We start from the raw sequence: 13,726 nt of genomic DNA, 5'->3' as shown, positions 1-13,726 counted from the left end.
AGTGACCATTAGCATTGACCATTAATTACAGTAGAGTACGTTCTGAAGAATAAATTAGTAGAGTCCCGCCCGCTCAGACCACTAATTGTAGTAGAGTGCCCGCTCAGACCAAATTACACTAGGGTGTCTCTGAACGATGGTAGTATTGCCCATCAGCCCTCACCAATAATTACAGTGGAGTGATTCCTAGTAGAGTGTCCTTAGCCCTGGAATCTACGTCACAACACTTAAGCTTTGACATTGCAAAATACGGATATTGGCCACAATCCCTGCCCCCAGTGGCGTGGCAACGACGTTGTAAGGGTAGTCCATCGTGGAGACCTGAAACTTCCAGAGAATCCACCCTGGGAGTGCTCAGTTACTGTGCGAATGGATCAATATATACCAATCCACCACGAACGAGACTTCTGGTGGACTCTATGCCTCCACCAGCTCATAGGCCGTAGTCCACTGAGTGGTGGGGGGCTAGTCCCCCACCACCGTTTTACAGACGTTCTACAGTTGCAAATCCGTCCCACACTGCTACTGGAGCCTGAGCCCCCAATCCAGGGATCAGCTATTGCACCCGGCAACACATAGTAATCGGAGGTGGCAGCGATAGTGCCAACGCCAGGCCAATGTCCGGCGCCTTTATGGCGCCGTTCTGGCTCGCCAGCACTTTTTCCCAGCAGTTCCAGGCTCCTGGCACTCTTCCACCCCCAGGTCTGTTATCGTGGGGAGTGTTTTTCTGGCACAAATTTTCACTACTGGCGAGTCGTCTTTTCATCTATGGCCCAACGTCCTGACACCACAGGCACCCCCATCTCGTGTGCTGCCATGAAAAGAACCTACAAGGATGCAATCTCCGCCCTCAACACCTTGCAGTCCAACTTCGCCTCCATCGAGGCGTTCAAGAAGTTGGGCCCCAACGTCAATCGCAACGAGCTCTCGATCCTCGAGGTATACGAGTACACTCGTCGCTTGGGTTACTCTCCCAAAGACTTCAATCGCTTGAACATCATCCATATCACCGGCACCAAGGGCAAGGGCTCCACGTGTGCGTTCACCGAGTCGATCTTGAAGCAGTACCAAGCAGATGGTCTCATCAAGAAGATCGGCTTGTTCACCTCGCCCCACCTCAAGTCGGTCCGCGAGAGAATCAGAATCAACGGTGCCCCCATCACCGAGTTGAAGTTCACGAAGTACTTCTTCGAGGTGTGGGACAAGTTGTCGTCCACCACCTCGTCGCCCCACGAGTTTCCCACCTTGCAGCCATGCGAAACCGTCAAGCCAATGTACTTCAAGTACTTGACCATCTTGTCGTTCCACGTGTTCATGCAAGAGGGTGTGGATTCGGCTATATATGAGGTCGGTGTGGGCGGAGAGTACGACTCCACAAACATCATAGACAAGCCCACTGTCACCGGGATCTCAAGCTTGGGAATCGACCACACCTTCATGTTGGGCAATACCATCGAATCAATTGCCTGGAACAAGACCGGGATCTTCAAGTCTGGGTGTCCTGCCATCGTAAGCGACCAATTGGAGTTTCCCAGCTCGATTGAGGTGATCAAGTCCAGAGCCCAGGAGAAAAACGTCTCCAGCTTGGAGATAATATCTCAACAGGATGTGCTCCCTGAAGGTGTCCCCCTTGGCTTGGCGGGTGAATTCCAGAAACAGAATGCTGCGTTGGCTGTGAAGGTCGCAGAAGCACATTTGAAGAAGCTTGGTGCTCCTGATTCAGACTTGCCAAAGTACAATGACCAAGGCATTATAGAAGAATTACCTGAGAAGTTTACCGAGGGCTTGGCTAATGTCGATTGGGATGGCAGATGTCAAATCATCCAAAACAAACCAGGCTATGAAAAGATAAATTGGTATATTGATGGTGCACACACTCTTGAGTCTATTAATGTCTCCTCGAAATGGTTCAAGGACGAACAGGCCAAGAAAGCTACAGCTTGCTCGAAGAACTTGCGAATCCTACTTTTCAACCAACAAAGTAGAGAAAACGCTGATGCATTGTTGACCAGATTATACGAGAACACCAGTACTGGTGATTCTGAGTTCAGGTTTGATCATGTAATTTTCACCACTAATATTACCTGGTCTGATGGAAAGTACAATTCAGACTTGATTTCTTTGAACAATTCCCAAGAATTGATCGATAAACTAGTGATCCAGAAGGGTTTGGCCCAAACTTGGGCCGACTTGGATGCTAAGAATAAGAACAACTCTAGAAAGCATATTTTCCATGACATTGAAACCGGGGTCAATTTTATCAAGAGCTTGTCCACGTCCAATGACCACATAAATAGTGAGGTGGACGTATTTGTCTGTGGATCATTACACTTGGTAGGTGGTTTTTTGGTCGTCCTTGATAATGAGAGAGATTAAGTGAAGTGAGATTGCACTATTGTATTGGACTATATCTGTGTCAAATGCGGATATGATACAGGAAATGCGATTTTAACCCTTCTTCTGAACTTATAGAGAAGTAATAAATGAGCAGAATCATTGATTTATTTTGTAGTACGTGCTTGGAACCTAGACTGGTTGATTACAATGCTCTGCGTTAACGAATCGAGCTCATAGCTTATATTGTACATCTCCTATTAAAACAGCACGAAGTAAGATACTGTCTGGCTGATAACGAATCTATTCAGATTGTATGGTGCATTGAGCCTATGTACTACTCTAAATGCCTAGTCAATGGCCATTTAGTTCGAACCAGCATTGACAATGTTTTCTCTAGAGGACTTCACAATGTCCTTGATGTTGGTCAAGGAAGTTTTCCAGTCAATTAAAGCTTGCTTGGCATCCTTCCAGCTTTCGGCATTTTGTTGATCATTACCAGCAACAATTAACTTGTTTACTCTAGACAAGGTAAAGGTTTGAGCCAATTGGTTTAACTTACCTTCGAAAACACCGGTTTTTATAGCAGTAACCAACAAAGATTCGAGTTCATAGGCGGAGTCACCGTTTGGTATTTCACTGTACTGGAAAACAATTTTGGATTGTGATGCTTGACTGAAGAATCTTGCCAACGACAAAATTCTTGACTTGTTATGAATGAATTCAGCTGGTAATCCATCTTGAATCTTGGATTGTTCAACGACTTCACCAGTTATGTATTGTTTGAAAATGCTGACCAATGGTTCGTTTGTGTTGGCTGCCAAAGCGCTGGCAACATTGTTGTTGACCAAGAAAGAGATATCGACAGTCTCAGAAGACAAAGCGAACTTGATCAAGGACTTCAATTCTTCAACATTCAATGAGTGGGATTGAGTGAATTTTTTGATCGAGTGCAAGGACTTTTCAGTGTACTTAGTGTCCAAATTGACGAATTTCCAGAAGAGTTCCTTAACCTCAGCATCAGTAGCTTGGGCGGCAGTTGCACATTGGACAAGGTTGCTACCGAAGTTCTTTTCAATGATACTGTAGTCGAAGTTGGAAGTTTCAACCACGTTTAAGATTTGATGTAATATGGTGAGTCTGGTTCTGGAAGTTTGTGGCAATAAGTTGAAAATGGTGTTGAAAGCAGACAAGATGGTGGAGGTTTTGATGGACTTTCTATCTCTTAATGATAATTTTTGCTTTGGGTTGGTGTCAAGTAAGATTTGGAAGAGAGGAGATTTGGAATCATCCCATGCTTGTTTGCCAGCAATTTCTCCTACAAGGTAGACCAAAAGGTTGAAGGTAGGTTCGAATTCTTTGTCTGTCAATTTGGACAACACTCCAGTGCTTGATCCTTTGTAAAGCTCATCAATTAATTCTGATTTGTTGCTGATTTCATCGGAACCATCCTTAAAGAACTTTCCTAAACTTTCAGAAAATTCCTTATTTTGGTTGGCAGCATCAATAATTTGAGCATATTCCCTGGCGGAATCCTTCAAGTCATTCTCGACCACTATAACAGATGCCATGGTGTATTGGTTGTAGTGTGTATAATGAACTCGTTGAATTTTTCATACTAAAAATTTTCTTTGTGAAGCACACGACCAGATAGCGATGTGGATCTACTTAGTGAAGTTGGGACACGATTAAATCGGGTACACTGAAAGGCCGTGATTCGATTGGTTTCTAAACAGAACACGCTACAGTCATGAAGTTAGAGCATTAATTATTAATGGAAGAAGGTTAACTTCTGACTACTCTGCTATTCAACTAAGTTGAGTTCCAGGGTAGCGTATGATACAACGTAAAATCATTGGTATTTATGCTCTGGGAACCTTTGATATTGGGTGAATTGTCGTTCTATTACATTCACTAGAGTTTTCCGATTGCGACCGAGTTACTCACTCTCTTCCTCTTCATCAATCACTGGGGCATATCCCTTCTTGGAATTGTCTGCAGTTTGTGTGGCCTTGTTCCATGAAGTATTGGGCTTCACAGAAGCCGCACTGTTCTCCAACGCAGTTTTAACTGGCTTGATGATCTTGTTATTAATCTTGTTGAATTTCTTAGGCACAGGAGGAGAATGGGAACGGAAGAACGGAGTATCGGACTTATAGGGCCCACCTAAGGTACTGGTCGCCAATAACGAACCAGAGTAGTTGCCATTCATAGCTGTACCACTAGAAGGATTGGAACTGTTTTTGGACTGAACTCCCAGGGAAGAATTGTTCCATCTCTTTTCTTTCTTTATCAACTCAGGCGAGCTTGACCTTGCATTCTGCACTTGCGATAAGGCAGAATCGAGGTCCGGTTGTGTGGGTTTAGTGGGTTTTGTTGGGATGGGCATTCCAAACACGTTGTTGGATTTGATAGAGCTTTCCTCTGAGGAGTTGCTCGAGAGTTGCGACAATGAGAACTTCTTCTGGTGTTTGTAATTCGTTGCTGTGGTGGATGTAGATTTAATTGATTGCTCTGAAGAGGTGGTTCTCCTGTAACTAGGTCTCTTTTTGAAAACGCTAGGTTTGGACTGAGTACCCGTGTTAGAAGACGGCTTACCAAAGTCCTGCGATACATTCAAGCTGCCTTCGTACATTCCATCATCGTCGTCGTCGTAGTCTTCCTCCATGGTATCCGTTTCATCCATATTGTCTATTTCTGACTCGGATAACATGGTGGACATCTGACTGATCTGACTGATTTGACTGATTTGCGAGACCATGGATGAGGGTCTCGCTCGGGTAGACCTTAAGATAGACTGCTCGTTTGCTGGAGACCTAGGCTTCTCTTCGTTAAATCGTCCATTTCTATCCTCAAAAGATAGAGAACGACGAGTATCATCCATTTTCTTTGCTTCCAACTCCCCGTTTGGAATTATAGTAACACTCTGCTGTAGGTGAATGTCATTATGTTCAGGACTTGGATTGCTCCTCTTGGCCACTATTTCCAAGGGACCGTCGTTCTCTTCGATGCTCTTTCGGTAATCACGAGATACAGCAGGAAGAACCTCACTTTCTGTGCTCGTGAATGTACGAGAATGGCTGATCAGACTTGCGTTGTCGTCATTATTCTTCTTGTTACGCTTCCAGAATTTCAACTTATTAAAGAATTTTGCATTCTTAGATTTCTTCTCCAAAGTCTCGGTAGATTTCTGTGGAGTATTCATGACTCTTTGAATATTACTGGATTCAGGATAAAATGACACTATTCTCTCTAAAGGAGTTCCATCAACCGAAGTTCTAGAGACATAATTCCTCCTCGATTCCGGCGTATTCATCTGTGTCTTGGAACCAGGAGAAGGCGGTATATATGAGTTTGTTCTTGGTGATGGTGGAGCTGAGGGTACGTTCGTCAAGATGGATTGGTCCTTCAATTGTTCCCTCAACAAACTGTTTGGATAAGAATTCCGAGACAGCTGGGAATCTATTCTCTTTTGTTCTATTGAATCACCCAATCCTTTTAGATTGGTTTTACTATGATTCTTCAATGAGCTCACACTCAATGAAGATTTGATCTTCTCTATTGGCTGAGGTGAGTGTGACAAGTCAGTCAATGACAACACACTTTTAACTCGACTTCTGGATCTATTCAATGTTCGTTTTGCTTCGAAGTACCCTCTGCTCTTTTGACGATAGTATTTTTTCTTCTTCCTACAAAACTCTCTCGTTAATGATAGTTCATAGAATGCAGTGAGTGAGTTCATCTGGTTGTTCAACACATTGAGTTGTAACTCGTCGGTGTTGAAGTTCAATTTTTTCATTCTTTTAACGAGGTCCTTTTCTATCTTTGTTTGAAATGGTGAAGTATTAACCCTGTAATGTTGGTTAATGGAAATAACTGACTCGGCATCATTGCTTGTATGACGTGACGTTTTATCTAAATGCTTGTTGTATAAATCTATCAAGAACAGCGAGTTCAAGATTTGGGTGGCGTTGGGTCTTTTGGTGGGATCCTTATTCAACATCGATGCAATTAACTCTTTGAGATCCACAGATATGGAATCTCTATACCTTGGTTCTTCATTGATGATCTTGTATTTGGTTTTGAGATCATCATCCTCATCAAACGGCATTTCTCCATACACCATTGTGAATAAAATGACTCCTAATGACCATATGTCGATGGCAAAACCTGAATATTTATCGCTTTTGAGTAGTTCAGGTGCCATATACACTGTGGTTCCACAAATTGTAGATAAGAACTTTCTGTTCTGGGGATTGAACTCTCTGACAAACCCGAAATCTGTCAACTTGACCAACGTTTTCCTCTTATCTGACAACAAAATATTCTCTAGCTTCAAATCTCGGTGACTCAAGTTCAAAGAATGCACATACTTCAACGCTAACACTATTTGGAAAAACAAGTGCTGGCACTCTTTTATTTCCAAGCGCTTCTTCTCATATATCAAGAAGAACAATTCGCTCCCTTCGCAGTATTCTAACACGATCCACAAGTGGTTTTCGGTTTTTATCACCTCATAGAGATTGACAATATTCTTGTGCTTGAGTTGTCTATGATAATAAATTTCTCGCACAATGTTGGGGTCATCAACAAGGCCACATTTCAACACGACTTTGACGTTCAATAATACATGTGTAGCCAAATACACCTTTCCAAAAGCACCTTCGCCAATCTCGCGAACTATTCGATAATTCCCTATTTGGCTGACATTGGGGGATGTGATTTGAAGATAAAAATCGTTGAATTGGGCAGCTAATTGGGCCTTGTAATTTTGGTCGCTAATCAACCTAGATGTTCCGTTCATTGACGGTGGCAGGAATTATGGGACAATGCTGGTAATGAACGTGGTGCTTAACGGACAAGATTCACCAGGCCATCAAGATGAGTGTGTGTGGTATTACTGGATAATGCTGGATAATACCTAGTGATATGGCTAGGCAGAAAATAGACCTGTGACGATCGATGTATGCTAGTTGGATGGTTTTCTATGGGGTGGTTATGAAGTAAGGTGTTAGCGGAGTTTGGAATTTTCTGGGTATTACGCACGTGACGCGACATCAAGATGGCTAGGATAGAGCGAAGAGCATCGACTACCAGCGAATAGATCGACCCCAGAAAGATGATAGCAGGGTACACTCGTGGACTAGTATACCGAAGAGTGGCAGGGTATGGCTATAGGCGGGCTTTGGCACTTAGGCGTCCATTTGCCAGAGGTTTGGCCTCTACCAAAGTGCTGTATCAAGCACAGTCAATACCGGTTGAGAGTCATTTAACCGAGGAAAACGCTACAAGCACGAGGTATCCGAGTGAAATAGAGCTGAAAATAGCACCAATAAGGAAAGTGGTTGAATTTCCCTTGAGCAAGCTCGCAGAACGACTACAAAACAAGTCCTTCGATGCACCATTCACATCGCTCAATAAACTCCGCCATAAGGAAAGCGAATCCCTTCTAGGTAAATTCACCACCAGACTAGAAAGCGAGTTCAGGAATTTCTTTGAGTCTGCCAATCCCAAGCCCATCGAAAGTATCAACATAGTGGATTACATGAACCCTCAGATAGCAAACATTACTCAAATAATATTTCTGATCCAACTACAAAGATACCCCCAAGATTATGTTAACTTCAACGGCATCACTTCCCACGAGCAATTTGTTTCTGATATCCTAACCAAGCTTTTGCACAAAGAGTACATCCGGATAAAAATCAGGGAGACAAGGCCGGAAAGCGAAATGATCGATCTTTCCAATCCTGCCGAGTGGTTCCCAGAAGCAAGAAAAATGAAAAGAAAGATAATCATGCATGTTGGCCCAACAAACAGTGGTAAGACATACTCATCCTTGCAAACTTTGAAAAATGCAAAATCAGGATACTATGCGGGTCCACTTCGTCTATTGGCCAGAGAAATTTATGAAAGATTCAACCAGGAAAACACCAAATGTAACTTAATCACTGGTGAAGAGGTGATTCCATCGGTTGATGAGTTTGGAAAGCTAAGTGAGATCTCGTCTGGTACAATTGAAATGATCCCGTTACATAAGAAGATGGACATTTGTGTTATTGACGAGATTCAAATGATCGCTGACGAGAACAGAGGGGCTGCATGGACCAATGCTGTGTTGGGTGTTTTGGCAAAAGAATTACACTTATGTGGAGAAGAGAGTGCCGTGCCACTCATTGAAAAAATCACCAAATTCACAGGGGACGAGTTGGTGATCAAAAAGTATGAGAGATTGGGGAAGTTGAGCGTGTTGCCCACAGCTCTTCAAGACGTCAAGAATTTGCAGAAGGGAGACTGCTTGATTGCATTTTCCAAGCGAAAGATTTTGGAGCTCAAGTGCAAAATTGAGCAATCTACTAAATTGAAGGTGGGAATCATCTATGGAGCATTACCTCCCGAAATTCGTTCACAAGAAGCAAATGGATTTAATGAAGGCAAGTATGATGTTTTGGTAGCTTCTGATGCAGTAGGGATGGGATTGAATCTTCGGATCAAAAGAATCATATTCCATGGAGTCAAAAAGTTCAACGGTAATGAAATGAAACCATTGACTGTGTCTGCAGTGAAACAAATTGCGGGCCGTGCTGGAAGATTCAGCAAGGACAAGGGCGAGCTGGAAGGTTTTGTAACTTCATACATGAAGAGGGACTTGGACTTTATCAAGACCATGATGGAATCCCCCACCAAGAACCTAAACAAAGCATGTATCTGGCCAACGGACTTGGTTTGGAAACACTACATGGCCAAGTTTCCAAAGGATGTGCCATTCCACAAGATTTTGCACCAATTCGAGCTGGAAACAAAGTCCCTCAACATGAAGAACTACTTCATTAGTGACTTGGACTCCAGAAACGAGATGTTGAAAATGTTCCTCCGGGAAGATCTCTACAAGAGAACAACGATTGAGGACCAGCTCAAGTTGAGTTTGGCTCCTATCAACGTGCTGATGAACTCACCAGAGGTGATAGAAACGGCATTCAAGTTCTTGCGAAACATCACCGTTTGTGCCACCAACAACGTGTTTGACTTTGATTTCCTACACGAGCCCATCATCAGAAGAACTCCAAAGGTGAACACCACCATAGCCGACACGGTGGAGACGCTTCGGTTGCTCGAGGATAACCATCGTGTGGTTCTTTTGTTCCTCTGGTTGAGTCAAAGATGGCCCACATTGTTTGTGGACAAAGAAGGTGCCATGGATATCAAATCGTTGATTGAGAAGAGAATCAGTCAGGAGTTAAACAACCTCAGAAGATTGAACAAGACTGGTTAAAGTCGCATTTTGCCAGTATTTCCGAAACAAATTGCAAGCTGTCGTCGCTCAGGTATGAACAACCTCGTCCCAAAGTGCTACACCGGACTTTCCAAGCATACGTCAAGCTAAAAACCGTTACGGGCCGGATTGGCATTTGTTGGGAACCGTTCCTGTATATAGTCCTGCAGATGGATGCAACCAAGTGGGGGCTCCAGTGGGGGCTCCAGTGGGTGCCCCGCCATATAAATAGTAAATAAATCCACTTTCACCATCAAGATGCCTGCTGCAGACAAACATACCATAGTAGTGGTGGGAGGACCGGCTGGAACCGGCAAGACGACCGTGGGAGAGATTTTGGCTGCCCAGATGGCGTGTCCATTTGTGGAGGGCGACATTCTTCATCCCAAGGCCAACATTGACAAAATGTCCCAGGGAATCGCTTTGACTGATGACGATAGATGGGGCTGGTTGGAGAAGTTGAGCGTGATTGCTGCGGAGAAATCCAAGGAGCCGGAAAACGCTTCCCACACCTCGGTGGTCACCTGTTCTATGTTGAAAAAGCTGTACCGTCAACACATCAAAGACTCTGCCCAGACCACCTGCCGGTTCATATTCCTCTACTCGCTGTATGAGTTGCTCCTCGAGAGGGTGGGTGGACGCAGTGGCCATTTCATGAAGGCTGATATGGTCAAGTCCCAGTTCGACATCATGGAAGTGCCCGAGGGACCTGAGTTGGTCGAGAACGGCGGAGACTGTGTGGCCATTGAAATTGCGGGAAAATCTCCCGAGCAGTTATACAACGAGATTGTGGAAAAGTTGAAGTGAGTTGGCAGTGCCTTCGAGATATTTCACCAGGCTAGCCTGCGAGGCTTGGTACCAACCTCGTTAAATACTTGTATAGAGGGCGTGGTAAGTGGCCAAGGAGCCACGGATATCATGCTCGACCATGCGTTAGCATACTTCAATCTGCTAAATACTACGACACTTCACTGGAGGTGTGAATTCCATACGTCTATGATATTCCGTTGTATGCTGAGTGAAAAATGCAAAATTGTCAGCTGACCTTCATGGGTGCTCCTTGTTGACACCTGGAAATCTACTGGCAGAGCATTTTCCTTCCCAAATCCAAGCCAGAGCATATTAGCCCTACAATGCTCTACTCGTGGTGGTTATAGCAGAACTGATTCACCAACGGCCGGAACGAGTAGCACCAGCCCAGGCCTGTGACAATCCCTCCGAGCTATTCATTTGACTTTAATGTCAAAACTACACACTAACACCTCCCCCAATCCCCCAATCCCCCAATCCCCCACTCCAGCCACACCACTCCCCCACTTTTACCACTGCATCCTGGAACCTGTCTAGCTGGACCCTCAATGTCGCGTGTCGTGTGTTGATGTCGCACGCTCAAGCAGAAAAATCATAGCCTCGGTGAAGGATCAGACTGGGCCATCTAGCGTATGGATACGCAAACGGAGCATTACTGGTACCGTTTCCACTGCACATCCTCTGTCCAACACACGCCATCCTACCTATGTTGAAAACAGACCAGCTTCCGTACCTCAACCCCGTCACCGACAGGAGGGTTGCCCTTATCACTGGTGGGAACAGCGGCATCGGCTTCTACACGGTGCTAGAGCTTTATCTACATGGGTACGTGGTATATATTGCGAGCCGAAGCAAGTCAAGAGTGTTGAAGTCCATTAAAGAGTTGAAACGAGAAGCCAGAGCCATCAGGCTGCAGTACACCGCACAACAGTTGACCTCGGAACGGTATCTAGGGGAGTTGTATTTCTTGGAAATCGATATGGTCAGCCTACAGTCGGTGCTACAGGCTGTCGAGACGTTCAACACCCTCGAAAACCACCTCAATCTCCTTATCAACAATGCCGGGGTGATGTCGTTGCCGTACTCGCTCACGGTGGACAAACTCGAAATCCAATTGCAAATAAACTACGTTTCCCCCTTCTTGTTGACTACGAAGTTGTTGCCGTTGTTGGAAAAAACAGCCGACGCCTATCCGAACATCGAGCCTCCCCGAATCGTGCATTTGAGTTCCATAGGGCACCAGTTTGCTATAAAGTACTTTGATATGAACTCGACGTTTCATTACCAGCCCAACGTCTTGTTCACCTGGTTCAGGTACGGCTTGGCCAAAACCGCAGGCATCCACTTCATGAAGTTATTAGCATTAAGAAACCCCAAAATATTGTGCTTGTCGGTTCATCCGGGATTTGTGATGAACACAAATCATTTCACCTATTGGACCAGATTACCCATAATTGGAATGGTCTTTTGGTGTCTCTTCCAAATATTTGGTTTCTTCTTCGGCGTGTCGAACGAAGAAGGTGCCTACGCAACTATCAAGTGTTGTCTTGACCCACGCCTAACCTTGGAGAACGATAACGGAAAATACTTCGCTACTGGAGGAGTGGAGCTGGAACCTTCGAGGGTAGCTCGTAATATGGATTATGCTGCTAGGACTTGGATTTGGACCGTCCATCAACTAAGTGAAAGGGGTATTACTATTCCAAATTAATCTTTGCATCCCTCGCTGGCTCAGCTACAATTGCTGACTGTTTTGGCGAGTAATATTTATTTAATTCTTGCATGCATTCTGGCCACTCCAGTTACTTTGAAAATCATAACTGTACTTTTCCCATTCCGTAATGAATCTCTTCCGTCTCGTCATCGGATAATTCCTGTTCAAACCTTTCTCCTATCTTCTCTTCCTGTTCATCATCTTGAACTAATGCATCTTCCTCATCATCCACATCTATAATTCTGTCTCCATCATCTTCGCTATCGTGGTTAATTTCAAAAATTGATCCATCACTCTGATAATCACTATCATCGTTGTAGTCATACACCCTTGTTTTCTTATGCTTATCTTCATAACAGTAATTAATGAAATCTAACAATTCGGGGTTATTTTCAAAGTCTCTCAAAATCGAGCTGTCATCACTACTATCTTCTTCTTCTTCCTCGTCGGCATTATGTGAATCTTTTACTTTTTGATTCTCCTTTTCGAGATATGATTCAAAATGCTCCTGAAGACGACCGGCATCCTCCTCGCTTCGTTTCTGAATATCCTGTTCATCAAAATCCATTTGCTCAACCATCTCCCTGAATGTTTGATAATCCGGTGCTATTGGGATGTTTATTCGATTTTGTTCGAGAAGTATACTTTGAAGCACATCTCGGGAGTTATGTTCCTGGCTCGTGCTGCTGTGCTCCACAGATTGGCCCAACTCTCCGTATCCTCGTACCAACTCTTCTGAGATAAGCTCCAGCTCTAGGCGTCCTTCCGTTATGAGAGATAAATGGAGCAAACTCGAGAGATTCAAGGAAATGGTGACAGTGGCATGATCAGAGCCCTGCTCTGCCTTCATAGAGCTACTTTCCTTGGGCTTCCATGCACTAAGAGCTTTTCCTATTAGCCATGGGTCACTTGTGAAAGCTGTGGCTATTTTCCCAGGCAATTGGAGGGTGAAGTCGTAGACGTTTTCAAGTTTGTATGAACTGAGAAATGGATTTAACGATGTAACCACTTCTTTTGACAACGATTCGTCGACTGTGTGGTCCCCATTTAGTACTTGTGCAACTGCCCTGTCCATGGGGAGGAATTTGTTAGCGTCTTTTGTGTCTGAAGAGTAGGCTCCGTGGGTGTTTAGAGTGGCAATTTTCCCGTTATTCAACCACACACGGTTGAGAGAGATGATACCTTCCCACTCCGCAACTGCATTGACCGCGTAGACCAACAACGGTTCGTATTCCTCTGAGTTCCACACATGCACAAAACATCCTTTCTGGGATAGTTCCATCAACAAGCTCACAAGAAGCTGCTCATCTTCGAACATATCCTCGTGCTCTAACTCTCCATATACGTATGGAACTACTGTGCCTTTGATGTTGCGGGTAGATGAGTCATAGTACGGTCTGTTAATTGACCATGGGTAGTGTTTTATGAATGGGTCTAAGTGATGGCTCACTTCCTCCAACAGTGAACCGATGACGAGAAATGAGGCTGTGAGCTTGGAAAACCGCTGGCTAACGGTAATTGGATTGGGAGGCGAGGTTTCCCATACGTATGAATCGTCTAAGGTCATCTTGGACAGTTCATGGGTTTTGTTGGTA

The 13,726-nt window shown here is 44.4% G+C and overlaps 7 protein-coding genes across 7 annotated transcripts; 4 read left to right on the top strand and 3 right to left on the bottom strand.

The window, feature by feature from the left end:
* Positions 1 to 816: 816 nt before the first annotated feature.
* On the top strand, positions 817 to 2,376 carry CANTADRAFT_48662 (tetrahydrofolate synthase; the record flags this gene model as incomplete). The annotated part of the gene is made up of 1 exon (XM_020209615.1): positions 817 to 2,376. One exon carries the CDS (start codon positions 817 to 819, stop codon positions 2,374 to 2,376), a length of 1,560 nt encoding a protein of 519 aa, XP_020064928.1.
* Positions 2,377 to 2,699: 323 nt separating this feature from the next.
* Positions 2,700 to 3,905, bottom strand: CANTADRAFT_48991 (uncharacterized protein; the record flags this gene model as incomplete). Its single annotated transcript, XM_020209656.1, has 1 exon — positions 2,700 to 3,905. One exon carries the CDS (start codon positions 3,903 to 3,905, stop codon positions 2,700 to 2,702), a length of 1,206 nt encoding a protein of 401 aa, XP_020064927.1.
* A 368-nt stretch (positions 3,906 to 4,273) lies between these two features.
* Positions 4,274 to 7,138, bottom strand: CANTADRAFT_5511 (non-specific serine/threonine protein kinase; the record flags this gene model as incomplete). The annotated part of the gene is made up of 1 exon (XM_020210405.1): positions 4,274 to 7,138. One exon carries the CDS (start codon positions 7,136 to 7,138, stop codon positions 4,274 to 4,276), a length of 2,865 nt encoding a protein of 954 aa, XP_020064926.1.
* Positions 7,139 to 7,879: 741 nt separating this feature from the next.
* Positions 7,880 to 9,607, top strand: SUV3 (ATP-dependent RNA helicase; the record flags this gene model as incomplete). Its single annotated transcript, XM_020209823.1, has 1 exon — positions 7,880 to 9,607. The coding sequence occupies one exon, from the start codon at positions 7,880 to 7,882 to the stop codon at positions 9,605 to 9,607; it is 1,728 nt and encodes a 575-aa protein (XP_020064925.1).
* Positions 9,608 to 9,865: 258 nt separating this feature from the next.
* On the top strand, positions 9,866 to 10,414 carry CANTADRAFT_5509 (gluconokinase; the record flags this gene model as incomplete). The annotated part of the gene is made up of 1 exon (XM_020210402.1): positions 9,866 to 10,414. One exon carries the CDS (start codon positions 9,866 to 9,868, stop codon positions 10,412 to 10,414), a length of 549 nt encoding a protein of 182 aa, XP_020064924.1.
* Positions 10,415 to 11,123: 709 nt separating this feature from the next.
* On the top strand, positions 11,124 to 12,128 carry CANTADRAFT_89429 (uncharacterized protein; the record flags this gene model as incomplete). Its single annotated transcript, XM_020211565.1, has 1 exon — positions 11,124 to 12,128. The coding sequence occupies one exon, from the start codon at positions 11,124 to 11,126 to the stop codon at positions 12,126 to 12,128; it is 1,005 nt and encodes a 334-aa protein (XP_020064923.1).
* Positions 12,129 to 12,231: 103 nt separating this feature from the next.
* CANTADRAFT_89428 (uncharacterized protein) lies at positions 12,232 to 13,698 on the bottom strand (the record flags this gene model as incomplete). Its single annotated transcript, XM_020211564.1, has 1 exon — positions 12,232 to 13,698. One exon carries the CDS (start codon positions 13,696 to 13,698, stop codon positions 12,232 to 12,234), a length of 1,467 nt encoding a protein of 488 aa, XP_020064922.1.
* Positions 13,699 to 13,726: the final 28 nt, after the last annotated feature.

This window comes from Suhomyces tanzawaensis, assembly GCF_001661415.1.
Source record: "Suhomyces tanzawaensis NRRL Y-17324 unplaced genomic scaffold CANTAscaffold_3, whole genome shotgun sequence".
NCBI classification, from domain to species: domain Eukaryota; kingdom Fungi; phylum Ascomycota; class Pichiomycetes; order Serinales; family Debaryomycetaceae; genus Suhomyces; species Suhomyces tanzawaensis.
Note: the sequence above shows the minus strand (reverse complement) of the source record. Positions and strands in the feature narration are given on the sequence as shown.